Below are 16,674 nucleotides of genomic sequence, written 5' to 3'. Positions count from 1 at the left end.
ATCCTTACTTTGTTCCGATAGTAACTTGATCTTGTTTTGACTTTGCAGAACCACCTCAGTTTATCCAGAGACTTCCTCCCACTACCTTTGTGAAGATCTGTGAGGGACACCGCTTTGAATGCAAAGCCACCGCCGCACACTCCCTCAATATGTGCTGGTACAAAAACGACCAAAAGATAAGCGACGGAGTCAACTACAAAACAATGTTTGTTGACTCGACTGCGTACCTCCAGCTGAACTCCTCGAGGTTTGAGGATAATGGCGTCTACACCTGTGAGGCTCATAACGATGGTGGCAGTGCGATCTGCAGCACCGTTCTCACAGTTCAAGGTATCGAGGAGACGTCTTTGCAGCGTGTCGTTGGTGTTTTGTGGACTTTTCCACCTCTGAACTTGTGTAGCATGACAAAGTCTAAATTAAAATGCAGATTTAGGATTTTCCGTCTTGAGTTTGAGTGTTTTTGGAACCCTGTCTTAAAACTTCAGCATGGAATCCAACAGCTCCTTCTGTCTCAGTGGAAGACATGATTCTCCTCCTGTGTGTCGGACAGCATGAGTCTGAGTGTTCCCTCCTTTTCTAGACATATTTTTCCCTATTTTTGGAATGACCTTCAGTTTACCCTTTAGTACTCCTTTGACTTTATTCATTTCTCAGATTTTCTCCCACTAATGATCTTTCTGTCAACGTCTGGATGGATTATTCTAGCATGGACTGAACTTCAGCATGAAACTCGGCAAGAATGTCTATCCCATGAAACTGCTTTCAGTTTGTTAACATACCTTTGATATATCTTCCAGAGTCCCCATCCTTTATTAAAACTCCAAGTCCAGTAGAGGGCATTAAAGGGAAAGATGCCAGCCTACACTGTGAGGTGTCCGGCACTCAGCCTTTCCAGATTAACTGGTACAAAGACAATTGGCCGCTGAAGGAGAGCAGGAAGTATAAGATGGTCAGTGATGGTAGCTCTGTCACACTTCACATTATGAAACTGGAGCAAGACGACGCAGGTCTTTATGAGTGCAGAGTGTCAAACAACGTGGGAAGTGGAACCTGTCGCTCTACTGTTAGCCTAAAAGGTTGGTTTCAGAATCGGTGTCCGTCTCCTCAAAGCTTAGTCTTCTTGTGAAGACCTCTCCTCACCTCTGATCTTTCCATCACTGTACAGAACAACCAGCGTTTGTCAAGAAACTGTCCGACGCGTCGGTGACCTTCGGTCAACAGCTGACGCTGACGGCTACGGTGAAAGGCTCCGAGCCTCTGACTGTGTCCTGGGTTCAGGACAAGGATCACATCCTCAGAGATGGTGACAACAGGAAGATCACCTTTGAGAATAACGTGGTCACCCTCATGGTGCCCGGAGCCGACTCCACCACAGCTGGTAGATACACCTGCCAGCTGAGGAACGACTCTGGAGTCGTGGAGTCTGTCTCTCAAGTCACCATTCTAGGTTCGTAGAGCTCCACACTTTATAACGTTAGCGACAGTGTGAGGATTCGTTCAGCTTAATATCTTCTAATTTCCCCTAATTTCTAGAACCCGCTGCTATTGTGGATAGCCCCGAGTCCTTGAACGTGAAGTCAGGAGAAAATACATCTCTTGACATCACGGTGTCTGGTTCACGAGAACTGAAGACGAAGTGGTTCAAGGATAACAAAGGGCTGTCTAATGGTGCCAAGTACCAGATGTCCTTCACAAAGAAGGTTGCCTCCCTGAAAATCCGCTCTGCTGATAAAGCAGACGCTGGAGAATACAAGCTCGAGGTTACAAACCATGTCGGCACAGCCTCTTGCAAAACTACGCTCTCTGTCTCAGGTTCGTATACATGACCGACACAAACCCTCTCATCCTCTTGTGACATTTTGTTCCTTTTCACTAGCGGGTAGCGATGAAATGCTTCATGACTTGTTTGTGTTTTGACAATAGATAAGTTGATTCCTCCGAGTTTCATAAGGAAGCTGAGAGACACCCACCTGGTTGTTGGTAAGCCTGGTGAGATGGAGTGTAAAGTCACCGGCTCTGCTCCTTTAACAACCTCCTGGTTCCACAACGGCCAGGAGATCCAGAGTGGACCAAACTGTGACATTAGCTGCACTGATAATAACTGCAAACTGAGAGTTCCAACAATCAGGATGTCAGATTCTGGCAAATACACATGTAAAGCTGCAAACGCTGCAGGAGCCAGTGAGACGAGCGCTCCAATGAACGTGACAGGTCTGTAGACGTGAATAAAGTCCAGATTATTTCAACCAGCTGTCCCCAGCTCGGGATCGGACTCTTTACAGAAAGCTAATCTTTCAACACACACTTTTTTATTTGAACCCAGAACCTCCATCTTTCGTGGAAACACCTGAAGCAAAGGAAACTTTGCCCGGCAAAAGCGTGTCTTTCTCGGCTAAAGTGAAGGGCAGTGCCCCCCTGAAAGTAAAATGGTTCAGGGGAGCCAAGGAAATGCAGCACGGAAGAGGCTGCGAGATCGCCCTGAAAGACGACGTCACCACTTTGGTGCTTCACAAAGTGGAAAAGTCCCACGCAGGAGAGTACACCTGCCAGATTATTAACGGTGCGGGGAAGGAGAGCTGCCCCGTTAACCTGTTTGTCAAAGGTTTGTTAGCATGATAGATATCTCTTTTTAACCATCTGTGCACTCTTAAAGGTGCTTTCTTTTCTTTGTAACTGATCATGGAATTACCTCTCTCAGAACCAGTCCACTTTGTGAAGAAGCTGAGGGACGTTTCCTCTGAGAAGGGGAAGTCTCTCAGGCTTGAGGTCACGTTTGCTGGAACCCCCCAGGTCAATGTAACCTGGAAGAAGGACGGTAACCTCATCTGGGCCTCATACCAGTACAACGTGATCATCACAGATGCCTCCTGCATCCTGGAGGTTCTTAACTCTGACAGGATGGAGGCAGCCGGTAGATACTCTTGTGAAGTGAACAACGGAGTCGGAAGTGACAGATGCGAAGCACAAGTGTCAATTCTAGGTAAAATCATCAACGTGCATGTTTTTGTAGTTTCATTTGTAATCATTCATCATCATTTATTAATTTCATTTAGTCATTCATTCCTTCATCAAAACATCTGCAGTTAAACTAAATCATCTCCATCTCTCACTTCAGAGCGACCTTCCTTTGTTGAGAAGATGGAGCCAGTGGAGGTCAGTGTGGGCGACGCGGTTACTCTGAAATGCCGTATTTCAGGGACTCCCGACATCTCCGTAGCTTGGTTTAAATCTGACGGAAAGCTGCGCAAGTCCAACACTTGCTCAATGGACTTCAGTAACGGTGTCGCCACTTTGAAACTGACCAAAACAACTAAGTTCGATTACGGCGAATACATCTGCAAGGCAGAGAACCGGGGCGGTTCAGCCTCTGCCAGCTGTGACGTGGCGCTGAAAGGTGATGATACTTCTCTTTTTACATGTTGATGAATCCTGCTGTTGTTGTGCATCACACTGTCAAAGACACATTTTGATTTGTTCAGTGACAGTCACACGGGTTAAAGGATACCATGTTAAAGATTATACAAAACCTCTCCTCAAGATGTCCTCAGGTGAAATACACAAGTCTTTCTCTCAACGGTGCTCTCACTGCGTTTGATACAGGCTACATTACAGCATTAATATCACAGCTACTTTTGACATGAAGGCAAATGCATGGCAGCATGACGCATTTGTAACATCAGCATTGCTTCTCTCAGAACCGCTGTGCTTTACTAAGAAGCTGGAGGACACTTGGTTCATGGTGGGTCAGCCACTGAAACTAGTCTGCTCGTACGCCGGGAGCCAGAGGGTCTACGTCATGTGGAAAAAGGATGGCAAGCTGATCTGGGCCTCTTACCAGTACAATGTCAGAACCACAGATTCACTCTGTGTTCTGGACGTCCTCAACAGCGACCGGCCCGAAGCAGCTGGAACTTACACTTGTGAAATTTCCAACTGTGCTGGATCGGACGTCTGCCACGCTCGCGTCAGCTTAGGTAAAGTCACAGAGCCTTAACACTCATCATCACTAACGGGGTCATCAACAGAGGCCTTCTGCTGTTGTGTAGAAGGTCACGGTAGGTTTTTAATGGTCATCAGAGAACATGATCTCTGTTGGTGTAGACTGCTTCCTGCCTGCTAGCATAACGTAATGTAGGCTTCATGCAACTAACCCCACCATTGCTCCTCTCAGAACCACCTCGCTTCGTGGAAAAGCTGCAGGACACTTATTTCAGACTCCGTGAACCTTTGAGCCTCAAGTGCAAGTTCTCTGGAAGCCAGAGAATCAGCGTGACCTGGAAGAAGGACGGCAAGCTGATCTGGGCTTCCTATCAGTACAACGTCAAGACCACCAATGACACCTACATCTTGGGAGTCCTCAACAGTGACCGAGAAGAGGCCGTCGGAAAAAACTCGTGTGAAATCTGTAACGCTGCAGGAAGAGATATCTGCCACGCTGATGTCAAACTAGGTAGACTGGCTGAGCGGCTCACCTCCCTATGAGGATTTTCATTTGCACGTCCTCCATCATGTAACCACCTTGTTTAAATGCTAGGGCTGCTTATACTATCTAACACCACCACTGCTAATTGATCTCTTAGAACCGGTTGGCTTTGTGAGAAAACTGAGAAACACCTATTATAAAATGGGCCACCCTTTAACTCTGGAGTGCACGTTCACCGGCAGCCAGAGGATTCACGTCAGCTGGATGAAGGACGGCAAACTCATCTGGGCGTCGTACAAATACAACGTTAAAACCACCAACTTCTCCAGCACTCTGGAAGTCCTCAACAGCGACCGTCGGGACGCCATCGGGAAATACTCCTGCGAGATTTCTAATTGCGAGGGCACTGTTTGGAGAGAAAAAGACGATAATGTGTTCGAGGTCCTTCAGAGCATGTCTCCATGTCCAGATTAGATGAATATTTGCTTGCTCATAAAAGGGATTCATAGACAGAAGAGTTTGTTAAAAGGGAAAATGTTCTGTATTTGTTTGTGTTGCAGGTTGTTAAATGTCGTCTTGCGTGTTGTCGCTCTGTGTTTTCCCGCTGCAGTGACGAAGGCCCGGTGGCCTGGTGAATTTCAATTTCGACCCATTTCCCAAAGTCCCAACGTGGTGTGACTTTCTTCTCTTTTCCCCCGCTAACAGAGCACAAAGTGCCTCCAAACTTTACCAAGAAGCCGTCCGAGTCCATGATGGACTCTGTGGGTAAGACGGTGAAGATGGAGGGTCGGGTGTCCGGCTCCCAGCCGCTGGAGGTCACCTGGTACAAAGAAGACCAGGAAATCTTCAGCACCAACAAGTTCGACGTGAGCTTCAAGAACAACTTGGCGGTGCTGAGCGTCAGAGCCTCCAGCAGCTCTGACGGAGGTGTTTACACCTGCAAGGCAACCAACGAAGCTGGAGAAGCTTCCTGTCAGATTTCTCTCTCCATCGCAGGTATGAGTGCTTTGTCTTCTCTGTTTGATTTAAAGTGAAATGATCTTCACTCCCGTCTGTGTCTCTCCTAAACTAAAGAACTAAACTGTAAAACTGGACCACTGAGTTCTTAATCACCTCCGCCACCCAAATGTCAATCATGCAGGGATGCAAACAACAAATGTTTGGCCAATGTTGCTTTCTTTCACGTCCGTTAGGTGACTTGTGTGAACCGCCATGATCTGAAGAGTTTTATTTCTGTTCCTGTGAGCTCAGCTCAGAGGTAGAAACAGAAAACAGAGAGTCGTATTCATGCTTTGATAAATCTTAGCTAAATAGAGACAAAACACATTAAGAATTGAACTGATTGCACAGACGGAGACATCTACATGAGACCAGCCCGGTCTCACAGACCTCCACCTGGAACTGGATATCACGTCAGTTAGGATCTGAACCCACGTTACTATGCAACAGTAGAGTAGAGAGACGACTTCTGGTGGACATCGAGGGGAGGTGGACAAGTCATCCATCGCAGGACTTTAATCAGGAGACCAGTGTCCGTGTCCTGAAGGGTTGCTGAGTTATTGTGCTTATTATTGTACCTTCATGACATCTTTATACTTAGTTTACATATTTATTTTAAGTAGATTCATGACGTTAGTTCTAAATCTGACTTAGTGGTTTTGTTGCCAACATGTTAAGTGAATCAGGTCCTGCTCAGTGAAGAGGGTGTGCTTCTTTATGTGAGCCCACGTTGCATTACATGAGACGTTTAGGAAAACATTTGAGTGAATTATTGTCATTTTCATTGACAATTTTATAAGTGTTTGCATCTCTGATTATAAACGCTGGAGTCTTTAATGCAGAAAAGGCTCCAGCGTTAACTGTTGGAAAAGTGAGTATCTGTAGCTGCTTCTTTCCCGTCGCTCCTTCAGAAACCGCCCAGGCTCCAAAGTTCGACGTCACTCTGGAGCCGGTGACGGCGAGCGAGGGCGAGAAGATGAGCCTGAAATGCGTCGTCAGCGGCTCTCCTCCTCTGACCGTCCAGTGGATGAAGGACAGGAGGGAGCTGAAGTCCGGCGGGAACACCACTATCACATTTGTCGGCGGGTCGGCGTGCCTGGAGCTCAGCCCGGTGTCCAAGAGCGACGGAGGGGATTACCTCTGCAAGGCCAGCAACGCCGCCGGCAGCAACTTCTGCAAGTCCAGGGTCACGGTGAAAGGTGACGTTTACTGCCATTTATTTGCTTATTTCAGTGTTTGTAGAAGATGGAGTACTTTTCACTTATTTAAATCTGCTTTTCACCAGTGAAGTCAGTCATGTATGTTTTCTTTCTTTCTTTTCGTGTTCTTTCTTACTGTTATGATGTCATCGATTTTGTTCTTATTATAAATGCTTTTATTGTTTCTGTTTTTACCATGTAAAGTCTCTTTGAGTGCCTTTTAAAGCGCTATATAAATAAAATGTATTATTATTATTTACTGTACACACTCAACCAGGCTCCTCCTGACACGATGGGGCCGGTGAACGTTCTGTTTTGGTGGTTTGTGATTATTTTGGGCCATTTTTTGTAGCTTTAGGTTTTATTCCAATGAAATCTGCTGCTCCAGTTGGTTTTGAGATGACTGAGTTCAACTGATGACAAAACAACTTTTATTTTACTTTATTACGTCAATTGTTCGGTCGGCTTTATGATGAAAGACCCTCCTCTATAGCCCGAGCAAGCCCCATTTGGGGCAAACTTTTCAATTTGAGCTGTGTGCCATCTTCATTCACTATTAACCAGTAACATATACACAATATTTACACGTCTGAACAAGTCTCTCACATGTTTTACCTGTATTATACCATCAAAATTATTAAAATAGACCTTGTAGTTTCAGATCTACAGTCTAAAAGGTATGGGTATGCAATTTTCGAGCAGAGGCCTAAAAATAGGGCTAGGGCAATAACGGTTTTAAGGTTAAAAGTCTCCATCTGAACCAACAGGTCAAGTTGAGTTTGGTAACTGCTAAACTCAGTTGTCATTGTTGCATCAGTGGTTTTTGGGTCTTTGGCTTCAAGTCAGACGCTGGACTCACCTCTGTGATTTCTTTCAGGTAAAGAACCCAAAGTCTCCCCCAGTGAGGCCGTCGCCCCGGCCGCTGCCGCCCCGGCTGCTGCCCCGGCTGCCGCCGCCCCGGCCGCCCCGGCCGCCGCTGCCCCGGCCGCCGCTGCCCCGGTCGCCGCTGCCCCGGTCACCGCTGCCCCGGCCGCCGCCGCCCCGGCCGCTGCCGCCCCGTCCGCTGCCCCGGCCGCTGCCCCGGTCGCCGCTGCCGCCCCGGCCGCCGCCCCGGCCGCCGCCGCCCCGGCCGCCGCCGCCCCGGCCGCTGCCCCGGCCGCTGCCCCGGTCGCCGCTGCCCCGGCCGCCGCCGCCCCGGCCGCTGCCGCCCCGGCCGCCGCCGCCCCGGCCGCCGCCGCCCCGGCCGCTGCCCCGGTCGCCGCTGCCCCGGCCGCCGCCGCCCCGGCCGCTGCCGCCCCGTCCGCTGCCCCGGCCGCTGCCCCGGTCGCCGCTGCCGCCCCGGCCACCGCCGCCGCCGCCCCGGCCGCCGCCGCCCCGGCCGCTGCCCCGGTCGCCGCTGCCCCGGCCGCTGCTGCCCCGGCCGCCGCCGCCCCGGCCACCGCCGCTGCCGCCCCGTCCGCTGCCCCGGCCGCTGCCCCGGTCGCCGCCGCCGCCCCGGCCGCCGCCACCCCGGCCGCCGCCGCCCCGGCCGCCGCCGCCCCGGCCGCTGCCCCGGTCGCCGCTGCCCCGGTCGCCGCTGCCCCGGTCGCCGCTGCCGCTCCGGCTGCTGCCGCTGCCCCCCCCGGCCGCCGCCCCCCCGGCCGCCGCCCCAGTCGCCGCCGCCGCCCCGGCTGCCGCCGCCGCCCCGGCTGCTGCTGCTGCTGCTCCGGTCAAAAGACTCGACAACCTGTTCTTCATCGAGGAACCTCAAAAGATTTCTGTCACAGAGAGTAAGTGGACTGTTAGAGGATGTGTGTCCTAACTGATCTGTCGAGGAACGGCCTCAACGAGGGATTCAACTCTTAAAAAGACTTTGAGGAAAATTTCAGGAAAACGACTTTGGTGTCTAGTTTATTGTTTTTGTGTTTAATTTTCAGACATTGCAGTTCATGTTAGAACAAGTTCAATGATGGGCAGACATTGTGTATGAGTTGTAAATGTGTTATGATTCGTCCATAAGATGAATTTGTTGATCCAAATCCGTGACAGACACAACTCCAGAGGACTCTGAACTGATCTGAACCGTAGGACAGATGACGCTTCTGTCAGATCCCACGTGAAGTTTCATGTCTTCTTATTCTTTCTTTGCAGAGGGCACCGCAACCTTCATCGCCAAGATCGGCGGCGACCCGATCCCCAGTGTGAAGTGGATGAAGGGGAAGTGGAGGCAGATCACGCCCGGTGGTCGCATCTCCATCGAGCACAAGGGCCAAGACGCCAAGATGGAGATCAGAGAGGTCACCAAGTCCGACTCCGGCCTCTACAGGTGTGTCGCCACCAGCACACATGGAGAGATCGAGTGCGGCGCAGAGATGGAGGTCACCAAGAAGGAAGCGGCGGCGGGAGTTGGAGACATGAGGACGAGGCTGAAGAGGTAAGACGGATTTCTTTATTTAACTCGTGGACGTTGCGGACAGATCAATTGAAATACCTGCTCTGATTGTGTGCTTTTGTCAGGACTCCCTCCAAGCAGAAGAGTCCAAAGAAAGAAGGAGACCTCAATATCGTGGAGTTGCTCAGAGGTCAGGACCCCAAAGATTACGAGAGGATCCTTCATGAGCACGGCATCCACGACTTCCGCGTCATCCTGCAGGCCGTCGAGTTCCTCAAGAGGGAGAAGGAGACAGAGACCGCAAAAGTGGTGAGAGAGTATTAATGAGTTCTGATCAGACGTTATTGAGTCCATCTAGACTTAAACAAAACTTAGACAGAGCTAACTGTTTCCAGTCGTTATGCTAAGCTAACCAGCTGGCTGTATGAGTGTGGTATCCATCTGATCATGTGACTCTCAGAGAGAAAGAGAACAGGGTTCACTGTTCCTCCATCACAGGAGATGAACCACAATGACTGGGGCTAACGTCGTAAGCTAACGTCGTAAGCTAATGTGGGTTTTTTCCCGCTGCAGGAGGTGGAGCACGGCGGCCGGGTTGAAGAGGAGGACATGGCCAAACTCATACAGCAGCTGGAGGGACGCGCCGCCACAGAGGTAACCGACTACAACAAGTCAAACACTGAACCAGGAGTTCACATTCAGTCCATGAACCAGATCCTGGATCCTCACAAACATAAAGAATCATTTAAAGCCCTGACGGCCCACCACTGGTATTCACACCATTTGAAGCCCTAAAGTCTCTCACACTCAACTACTTACCAGGTGACCTCAGTAAGTAACCTGAGGGTTCAGGTTTAAGGTCTTAGGGGGGACATTGGGACTAGACCTTGCTCTAAACCCAACAGGAAGTCGGCCATTTTTAATTTTGTGTGAATTTCTGGTGTTCTTGGCAAAATCCAAGCACGGTCCTTTAACAGACTCCTCCTCGGGAATTAAACTGTTTCAGGGTTACAAATGACAAACACTTTAGTCTCCACCAGAGTTTAAACCAGGTTCTGAATCCTCAGCCCGTCTCCGTGATCGAGGACATCAGCGACCAGTCTACGACCGAGAACCAGGGCGCCACCTTCGAGTGCCAGATCCGGATCAACTACCCGGAGATCACCCTCACCTGGTACAAAGGCACCCAGAAACTGGACGCCGGCGACAAGTACGACATCAGCAGCGTCGGCGAGCACCACACTCTGCTCATCAAGAACTGCCAGGTCAAAGACCAGGGCAACTACCGCGTGGTGTGTGGCGCCCATATATCCAACGCCAAGCTCACCGTCACAGGTCAGTCCGAGCGCCGCCGTTTCCTGTCCGGTCCGACGGATGCCGTCTGTCCGTCTGTAACGTGTCCTCATGTCCGACTCCTTTATGTCTTTATGTCTTTATCAGGAGCTGCTTCCAAGACCGGTGAGTCCTCCAGACTAACACCAAGAACTGACCTCTTAGAACCTGCTGGTTCTCTTTGTGTTCTGTGTTTCTTTTATATTCGCCGGCTCTCGATACTTTTATATCGTATTAATATTAATTCTTTACATATATGACATCCAATCAATGTAACATGAGTCTCATGTTGTGAAGTCAGACGGTGACTCTGATCGTCTGCTTTTAGCCGAACAAATTCAGTTCACTAAACGCATCCGAAGCATCGAGGTCAGCGAACGCCACGGCGCCACCTTCGAGTGCGAGGTGTCCTTCGACGACGCCACCGTCGCGTGGTACAAAGACTCATGGGAGCTCAGAGAGAGCCCCAAATATAACTTCAAGACCGACGGCCGACGTCACTTTATGACCATCCGTAACGTGACGGCCGAGGACGAAGGTCAGACGCTGGACTTTGTATTTATATAGTATTTATTATTTACAAACGAAAAGAGAAAAATACTTCAAAATGTTCCCAATCTGCTGCGTTTTACTTCATAATATAAAGTAATGAACAGTTTATAAATACATTTTATCATGTGGAGATGTACAGAAAAGCAATAGAAAGCCTGACTAAAGACACGTTTTACTAATTATTTAAAAAAATCTTTAACATTCTAAACTTTTTTTTTTGGAACATATTTTACTCATCTGTACTAACTATTTATTTTATATATCTTTTCTGACATTTTACTAACTTTTTCTTTCAGATATTTTTTATGCATTTTTCGCACGTTTTCACATATTTTTCACATATTTGACTCATATTTTACATTACACTCAGGCTCTAATCTGAACATGATTAATATGATGAACATGATTAATATGATGAGCATGATGAATATGACGAGCATCATTAATATGACGAGCATCATGAATATGATGAGCATGATGAATGTCTCCGTCAGGCGTTTACTCGGTGATCGCCCGTCTGGAGCCGATGGGAGAAGCTCGGAGCTCCGCTGAGCTTCACCTGTCAGACAAAGGTCCGTACGTTCGATTCCTTTAGATCACGTTTGTGAAGCTCCTCTTCGCTCGGAGCTAATCTCATGTCCGCTTGTTCCTTCACAGAGTTTGAGTTAGGGAAGGTTCCTCAGGGTGAGTACTTTAATAAACTAAGTGTTACATTCAAACTCAACACGTTTGAATCAGTAACTTAATATTAGTCCTATTAAATAAATATGAGCTGATTGAAGTTGTGTTTATGAACCTTCAGACGTCACCGACTCGTCGGTTCTTGTTCCAGAAGCAGCTTCTCTGTTCGTTAGAGGTGAGTCTTAAAATACATATTAGTAGTACTAAACGTAAAGGTACAAACAGTTTAAAGACATCAGGACTAACTTTAAACTTCATTAACTCTTAATTAGAGTGAATAATTGTGATTCACCATCCTAAAACCTTCATCATCCTCATCCTCAATAACCGTGTGATCGTTTTCAACTCGTTTCATATTCATTCAGACGTCGTTCTTCAACGTGTGAAGATTTAACTTCATCAACAGAAGAGGATTTAAATCATCAAGTTAAATTCACGAGGTTTAGTGTGAACTCTGGTTTTAATGTCAAAGGTCAATAAATGACATTATTCTCAGAGATGAAGTGAAACACTTTGAGATGAAAGGATTCAGATGAAAGAAGTCTGAATTAGTCAAGATTAAAGTCTAAGATTAAAGAAATTATTTTTTTAATTCAAGGCAGAATTCTGAGATTAAAATGAAAATAATTAAATTCAAATCTGAAATTAACCTGAATCCAGATTTATATTTCAGAGATTTCAGTTCTGAGTCAAAGTAAACAATCTGAATCTGATTTTTAACTTAAAAATGAAATGTTGAAAAGAAAGTCTGATTTCTAACTTTAATGTTTTACATTTTCAGATTTTATTCTCATAATTCCGTGAGTTTAAATCAAAAAGTCTTCTTTTAAATAAACGTTTGAGATTAAAGCCCGTTTTGTGAGTTCTTATCTCAAACCTTTGATCCCAGAAGTGAAATACATGTTTCTGATAGTTCACTTTGTTCAGAAGAAGATTATTAGAAGATCTCTGATTGTTCTATAAGGATGTAGAAGAAGAGTCTCTCTCGTCTCAGGTATCAACCCTCTTCTTCTTCTTCTACCTCATAATCCTCCATCCTCAGGTGTTCGTCCTTCACTCATCTCGTCTCCTTGTTTCCTCGTGAATGTTGTTGATTTGCTGTGAACCTCCTTCCTTTAATCAGAGGCGGCTCTCGGGTCTCCCACGTCTAAATTGACTTTTCTTCCTTTAGCAGAAGAGAGAGAAGCTGTTGGAGAAACAGTAGAGAGGACTCAGGTCCAGATGAGAGAAGAAGTCCCTGCAGGTACAAACCGCAACCCTACCGAGCCGCTGATCTCAGATCTGTTAGCCGCCATGTTTGTTTCTCTCTTAACGCTTCTAGAAGCTTCTCTTTGCTGATTGGCTGTAGATCTTCTTTTAGTCTCGTCTGTCTTCTTCTTCATGTCTTCTTCATGTCTTCTTCCTCTTGTTCTTATGCTCGTATTAACCCTCAGCAGAGCTTTGTGTTCACTAGAAAGTAGAAAGTAGAGCTCGGCCTTCACACTTTTAACGTGAACTTTCTTCATCTTCCAAGTTCCTGAGGTTTACATGAGACCAGAAGAGAAACCTGTAGCTCCGCCTCCAGTCACAGGTATCTTTTCACCACTTCCTGTTTGTCCTTCATGTACTTCCTGTTTTGTTCTTGCATTCCTCTTAAAGAGCTAAAGTGATGACAGATTCTTGGTGATAATATTTTAAAGAGCCTGAAGTAAAGAAGCTGCTTCGTGAGGAGATGATCGGCGCTCAGAGAGAAGAAGAAGCTCCAGAAGGTAACGTTCATATCAAAGTATTTTATTACTCGTTGATGGTTTTCTTTGTTCTTGATCTCACAGAGTCTCTATCGGCTCACATTCTTCACTCTTCATCAGACAAACGGGACACATGTTTATAGTTTTTACATGATGGAAGCAGTTTTCATATATTCATTGATAAGAAACTGACCATTTTCACGACAGTTGCAGAGTTTTATTTTTTATTCTTTGGGTAAATCTGATGATGATTACTTTTATATCTTTTATAGATGTTGATTTAGAACAGCAGTATTTATGCATACTTTATATATAGAGAGAGAAATCTCTCTATCATAAATCATAAAATCCTTTTTCTTTGATATCTTCTTTAGCTTCGTGTTTCTCTTCCTGTCTGTTTGACTTTATGTTGTCTAAACTCGTTCAGAGCTTCTTTCTGTCTGTTACGTCTGTTTCTGTCTTGCTGAGTCATCTTCTCCTTCTTTCACCTCTTTGACTCTTGAAGCCTCTTGTTGACTCACAGTAATATTTCTCTGTTAACCTTGAAGAACCTTCAGTTTACGTCGAACCCGAACAAGATCAAGTGATGGTTCCCAGAAAGGTTGCACCTGAACCTCGTCCACCAAAGACTGAAACGGTTCCTCTTGAGCCTAAAGTGGCTCCTCAGAAACACAAGGTTCCTGAGATGAAAGAGCCGAAAACGAAGCCTGAAGCTGAACCTGCAAAGAGAAAACCAGCCACCCCTAAAGAGACAGGTAAAGTGGTTCAACTGGAAGACTTTGTGTTCTACACTTTGTGTTTCTCTTTGTGTTTCACATTGCAGTGGTTTCTAACAGGTTTGTGTAAATCTTGATTGTTCTTGATGTTCTTCTACTAACCTCTTCACACCTTGTCTTAGTATCTGACTGTAGAGTAGAGTATCAATAACGACGCCCTCACCTTGTTCTTACAATAATCTTATGATACTAAACTTCTTAATGTTGCCAGCTGGAGTCAAACCATCAGAGAACTGAAGTGTCTCATCTTAGATTTGTGATGTCATGTGATACAAACCAGTCTGGTCAGAGTGGGTTGTACTGTTGAAGCCTCAGTGGTTTTACAGCAGGTTACTGAACATGTTCAATGTTCTTTAAAGCAACAGAACCACCAAAACCAGAAGAACCTGTAGTTCAGCCAGCAGCAACCAAGGTTCCTCCCTCAGCACCGGAACGTCCTCCAGCTAAAGGTATTGATCGGTGACTTCAAGTCTTCAGTTGTCCTCTCGTGATCTTTCATCAGCTGTAGGTTAAACAATACATAATGTTCTCTTAAGTGCAAGATGAACCCAGACCAGAGGAGCCTGTAGTTCGTCCATCAGCACCACAAGCTACTCCACCCAAGTCTGAAGCTGTTCCACCTAAAGGTACTAAAACGATGCTCTTATCAGGTTTCTTTGTTCTTATGTTTTCTGTCTGTGTTTATCTTCTAGGAATATCTTTAAGCATGCTAAGCACTCGTTAGAGTGCGACACCTTTGGGTTTGATTTTTCAAAATATGGTTAACGAGATAATCATGTTATACATAAATGTTCTTCAAAGTTGTCTCAGAACCGAAGACGTCTGAACCTGAAAGAAAACCTCATATGATGGCTGGTAAACCTGAACCAGAAGCACCGAGGTCTGAACCAAAACCAGAAGAACCCAAGAAGGTTCTGGAAGAAACAAAGAGGGTCGCTGAGGTGCCAAAGAAGGTTTCAGAAACACTGAAGAGGGTACCAGAAGAACCCAAGAAGAAAGTACTAGAAGAAACACAGAGGGTTCCTGAAGCACCAAAGAGGGTTCCAGAAGAGCCAAATAAGATTTCAGAAACCCCAAAGAAGGTTTTAGTAGAGCCAAAGAAGGTTTCAGAAGAACCAAAGAAGGTTTCAGTAGAGCCAAAGAAGGTTTCAGAAGAACCAAAGAAGGTTTCAGAAGAACCAAAGAAGGTTTTAGTCGAGCCAAAGAGGGTACCAGAAACAGAAAAGCCTCCACAACCAGGTAGATACGTCTGAAAATCTTTTTGAACTAATCCTTCCACTTCTTGATCTTTTAACTCACAATCTGAATATTTAATTCTGAGCTATTGAGCTAAATCCTTTGAGGTTTTGTCCTGATGTCTGAGCTGTTGTGTGTGTTGTCTGTTCACTACATCACAACAATCACCAAACAGTAGAACAGAGGGAGATACCACAGGAAACAACAGCACTAGCTAAAACACAGCTGAAGGCGGAAACACCCATCAAAGGTATGCTTCATCTTTCTCAGGTGCTTTTAGAAAACACAAATATCAAACACTGACTGACACTATTTAGTTGTCTCTGAAACCAGATGAGATTATTCCTTCTAGAAAAGTATTAGTCCAGTCTAAAGAAGCACCACAGCCGAGAGGTAGTGATTCATAATACATACAGATTAGTTATAAAATGAGGCTCACACTGAAATCTGGGTTTTTGTGTCTTGATGGTTTTTGTCTTGTGTTTCCTCTTGGCCACCGCTCCATGGTGCAAATCCTCAATCTTCTTAAAGTTATTCCAGTTCCCCTGAAGACTGATCTTAAGCAAAAAACCGTAGTGCTTGAATACAGCAGGAAGTCGACTCTGAAGACGGGTGTTGGAGAGAAGATTCCTCAGCCAGAAGGAGTTGGACACCAGCAACAGGAAGTCAGGAGATATGAAAGGGGAGCAGAGGTCAGGGAGTCAATTGTTAAAGAAGAAATGATAAGACAACAAATGGTTTCTGCAAAGGAAGAGGAGGTTTCTACATGGTTCTGTGAAGTTCAGCAGGTTGAAGACACAGAGCCACTGGAGGACATTGAGCCAGAATACACTGAACATGAGGCTGAACTGGAGAAAATTCAACCTCATGATGAAGAAGACTTTCCAGAAGACAAAGCAGTGGACCGGAGAGAAGGATTGTCTTTGAGCTCCGTCTCTCCACCTCTGAAGGAAGCCGACCTTCTTCCATCAAACAGAGATGTCACACCTCCACCGGAAATTACTCGTCCCACGAAGAAAGTACTTCCTCCTCCAGATTCTGAGTTCACATCCCAAAAAGAGTTACTGGCCATCAAGAAAACCTCTCAAGACAAGAAACATGTGGAAGCTGAAATCCCTTCAACTTACGCCGAGCAGAGAGACATTACTGAATCAATTGTGTTGGTACTTCATGATGAAGAAGAAACCGTCTCTCCAATAGAGGATCTTGTTCAACATAAAATCCCTTCTACATCTAAAGAAATCACTGCACAAGAGAAGTCTAGAGTGCATGAAGATGTCTCTCTTTTTAAGCAAGCTGACTCTGTTGAAGAGGAAGATGTTCGATCTGTAAGATTGATAGCTCGTACACCAGAAGATTTACCACAAACTCCTCCCAA

General features: G+C 46.3%; 1 protein-coding gene across 1 annotated transcript in view; it reads left to right on the top strand.

Annotated features, from left to right (window-relative positions):
- LOC142971624 (titin-like) overlaps positions 1-16,674 on the top strand; it is a 169,941-nt gene that overhangs the window by 44,430 nt on the left and 108,837 nt on the right. Inside the window, exons 62-88 of the mRNA XM_076112202.1 lie at positions 49-330; positions 798-1,076; positions 1,166-1,447; positions 1,534-1,812; positions 1,924-2,211; positions 2,324-2,602; positions 2,699-2,980; positions 3,116-3,394; positions 3,696-3,974; positions 4,172-4,450; positions 4,581-4,874; positions 5,129-5,419; positions 6,334-6,621; positions 8,274-8,390; positions 8,752-9,034; positions 9,118-9,301; positions 9,566-9,646; positions 10,060-10,516; positions 10,653-10,862; positions 11,371-11,448; positions 11,534-11,560; positions 11,679-11,732; positions 12,729-12,800; positions 13,071-13,127; positions 13,237-13,305; positions 13,833-14,039; positions 14,871-15,299. Of these exons, the coding sequence (XP_075968317.1) occupies positions 49-330; positions 798-1,076; positions 1,166-1,447; positions 1,534-1,812; positions 1,924-2,211; positions 2,324-2,602; positions 2,699-2,980; positions 3,116-3,394; positions 3,696-3,974; positions 4,172-4,450; positions 4,581-4,874; positions 5,129-5,419; positions 6,334-6,621; positions 8,274-8,390; positions 8,752-9,034; positions 9,118-9,301; positions 9,566-9,646; positions 10,060-10,516; positions 10,653-10,862; positions 11,371-11,448; positions 11,534-11,560; positions 11,679-11,732; positions 12,729-12,800; positions 13,071-13,127; positions 13,237-13,305; positions 13,833-14,039; positions 14,871-15,299 (6,006 nt within the window). The remainder of the gene's footprint in view (positions 1-48; positions 331-797; positions 1,077-1,165; positions 1,448-1,533; positions 1,813-1,923; positions 2,212-2,323; positions 2,603-2,698; positions 2,981-3,115; positions 3,395-3,695; positions 3,975-4,171; positions 4,451-4,580; positions 4,875-5,128; positions 5,420-6,333; positions 6,622-8,273; positions 8,391-8,751; positions 9,035-9,117; positions 9,302-9,565; positions 9,647-10,059; positions 10,517-10,652; positions 10,863-11,370; positions 11,449-11,533; positions 11,561-11,678; positions 11,733-12,728; positions 12,801-13,070; positions 13,128-13,236; positions 13,306-13,832; positions 14,040-14,870; positions 15,300-16,674) is intronic.

The sequence above is a fragment of the Anarhichas minor genome, unplaced genomic scaffold (assembly GCF_050575085.1).
Source record: "Anarhichas minor isolate MPS153535 unplaced genomic scaffold, ASM5057508v1 ptg000048l, whole genome shotgun sequence".
NCBI lineage: Eukaryota > Metazoa > Chordata > Actinopteri > Perciformes > Anarhichadidae > Anarhichas > Anarhichas minor.
This window is presented reverse-complemented; position numbering and strand designations above follow the sequence as displayed.